Source organism: Austrofundulus limnaeus, unplaced genomic scaffold (assembly GCF_001266775.1).
Source record: "Austrofundulus limnaeus strain Quisiro unplaced genomic scaffold, Austrofundulus_limnaeus-1.0 Scaffold144, whole genome shotgun sequence".
In the NCBI taxonomy this organism is placed as follows: domain Eukaryota; kingdom Metazoa; phylum Chordata; class Actinopteri; order Cyprinodontiformes; family Rivulidae; genus Austrofundulus; species Austrofundulus limnaeus.
Window position 1 is genome coordinate 1,298,268 of NW_013952546.1, and position 3,040 is coordinate 1,301,307.

General features: G+C 35.5%; 1 protein-coding gene across 1 annotated transcript in view; it reads right to left on the minus strand.

Moving 5' to 3' along the window:
* The window catches only part of thsd7ab (thrombospondin, type I, domain containing 7Ab), a gene marked incomplete at its 5' end in the record, with an annotated part of 51,309 nt that extends 49,694 nt beyond the window's left edge, over window positions 1-1,615 (minus strand). Inside the window, 1 exon segment of the mRNA XM_014016412.1 lies at window positions 1,482-1,615. Coding sequence (XP_013871866.1) covers window positions 1,482-1,615 — 134 coding nt within the window.
* Window positions 1,616-3,040: the final 1,425 nt, after the last annotated feature.

Consider the following 3,040-nt stretch of genomic DNA (forward strand, 5'->3'; position numbering starts at 1 on the left):
GTAAAGACTTGACAGAAAATGACATGGAATCCAGATTTTTGCACAGATTTTGGCTTTTAAAGACTATGGTCTTAAACTTTTGATCAGCTGAAAAAAGTGCAGTTTTAGAAAATTCCCTGCTCAAAAGTTCTTGTCTCTTGCTCTGATTTCTTCTTTTAACATTGTGAAGCTCTACTTAGAACCTTCTTAAGATCCAATAGTGCAAAATGCAAATTCTTGCACTTTTTTGACTGGTCTTAAGATTTTGATCAGGAGTGTATGTTTATTCAAACTATATAAAAAAACTAATACTAGAACTATTAAAAACTAAACTGAACTAAAACTATGCATTAAAAATGATGTAATAACTAATAAAACTAGCAAATCCACTGTAAAAACAAATTCAAACTAACTGAATTAAAAGAAAAAAAGTCACAACGAAATAAAACGAAACTATAATGAAAAATCCAAAACTATTRTAACCKTGGTACACAGACAATTATATGTTTACCTATGAAAGCTGAGTAATAACAGCTATAAAATAAGCTTCGTCATAAAATGAGACAAAAACTTAATTTTTTATGCAACGAGCCATGCTGCACCACTTAAACTCAAAACTTAGATTAATAAAATTAAGAATGAGTTTATTTATTACAAGGAAGCTGCGGTAAATCAGCTTCATACGACCTTTTATTTAGTAAGTACGAAAGAGGATTACAGAGCAAAAATTCTCCCTAAATTCTGACTTTTATCTCATAATTTTGACTTTTTTTCTCAGAATTCTAACGTTAAACTCAGAATTCTGTCTTTTTTCTCAGTTTTCTAAGTTAAAGTCAGAATTCTGACTCAGAATGTATTTTTATTGCACTTTGTTTTCACAGTCAAGTAGCCAGAAAGTGCTTCACAATAAAACACAATTCTGAAAAAATCCTGAGAAAAAAGTCATAATTGAGGGGGAATTCATTTATTTTTTGCTCTGTGGTTCTAATTCTCTTCCATATCTTAGAGATTGAGATTGGGTTCCAAAATTTAGGAGCTACAACACAAAATGCTCCGTTCTCCACGTGTTTTTATTCTGAACGGAGGAACAAGTAGCTGATTAGAGTTATTAGATCAAAGCACATGTGTGTATGTACATTTAGGTGAAGTAGATCTTCTAGCCTGGCCGTGCAACACTTTATAAATGATTTTAAAAATTAAAAACTGGATTGTAAACTCCACAGGAAGCCAACAGAGTGAGCATTATGGGAGTGATATGAAAGYGTGTTTGACCTGGTCAAGCTGCAGCGTTTTGAACAGCCTGTAAATGAGACACTGAAGATAAAAGTGTGTGAATTAGCATCTCTAGCTTTACACCTGAAGAACAGGTCTCAGCTTCCTGATGTCAGCTGTTTTTGTGTATCAAACAGATTGATCAAACAAAACACCAAAATTCCTCCCATTCCAGAAAAACATCTGTTTTTTTAAATAACTGTTATATAGACCAATTAGACTCAAGGTACCTGACTTTTCTGGTCTGGACACCTTCACCACAGTTCTCCTTCAGATCCACGTTGCTGACTTTCCACACGCTCCAGGGCTCGGTGACCCAAACGTACTGATTACAGTCGCTCTGACACGGCACCACCTCGTACACCTGAGGGCAGGAAGCACGTCTGACTCAGAGCAGGTCACATGATGAAGCAGAGAAAAGCTTCTGATCCAAACTTCATGCTGGAGAAGAAAACTTAAGCACATATATTTAGTTTGGTCTCAGCCGTGCATGTTTGTCAGCTACTGTTGGTTTAATACGCCGTGATTCTTTGACTCAGCTTTCTGAGATTTAACTCTGCCAACGAGATTATTTCTACTTGGRGAAAGGCCCGTCTGAAAGCAGCTCCAGCAGGCTGCAGAACCGTGTTTAAGTTCTGTGAGAAGGATGTATTTATCAGCCACTGACCCGCTGACGTGAGTGACACTTTACATTCATTACACCATCACAAACAGCCGAAAAGAGTGGCTCTTACCTGAGCCTGTGGCACCGAGTCCCATCCAGCCAGGGTTGCAGTGGATTAAAAAGAGACAGATGGATTAATGAGCACAAGTCGACAGCTCATACGGTGCAGAACCTAAGATTAATGCAACATTTCGGAAAATAATCAGCAAAGCCTCCGGCATAAAAACCTGCGTGAACGTAAAAACAAAAACAGGCTGCAAAGCTTCGGCTGATTCTGACGAATCTCAGAGCTGAAAACAGTCGTTTGTTCAAGAATTTATACAAGAATCACTTTTATTTAATATTTAAATCAGAGCACTTGGTTGCTTCAGTGATGCTGATGAACTGAAAACTAAATCCCAAAAATATCCAAAGAAATTACATTTTCTGTAAAACAGCAGCTGAAACGCTGAATGACTGCCGAAGAAAGAATTAAACTGTTGTAGTAAAAACAAGCAGAACATGAGCTAAAATGGGGAAAAAACTAAAATCCATCATCAGAACTGCAGCTGAAATGATCAAAACAGTAGCTAAAGTCGTAGAATAACAAAACTGCAACCGAAAACTAAGAATTAAATCATAGTTAAATCCTTAGTTAACAAAAATGTGGCTAAAACTAAAAAAAAAAAAAATAATAATAAAATTCTAGCTAAAAGCTAAGGTAACAAACCTGTAGCTAAAACTAGCAATGCAGTAGTTTAAAGCTAAAATTATCAAAGCAGTAGCTAAAATCTTGGAATAACAAAACTGTAGCCAAATGCTACAAATAGCAAAACCATAGCTAAAAGTTAAGAAACCTGTAGCTAAAATTAGCAATACAGTAGCTTAAAGCTAAAATGACCAAAACAGTAGCCAAAATCTTGGAATAACAAAACTGTGGATGTAAGATAAAACTTACAAAACCATAGCTTAAAGCTAAGGCAACAACCATGTAGCAAAAACTAAATCTAGCGAAACAGTAGCTTAAAGTTAAAATGATAAAACAGTAGCCAAAGTCTTATAATACCAAAACTGCAGATGTAAGGTCAAAGTTACAAAACCATAGCTAAAAGCTAAGGTAACAAAACTATCCAGAAACTCAAATGA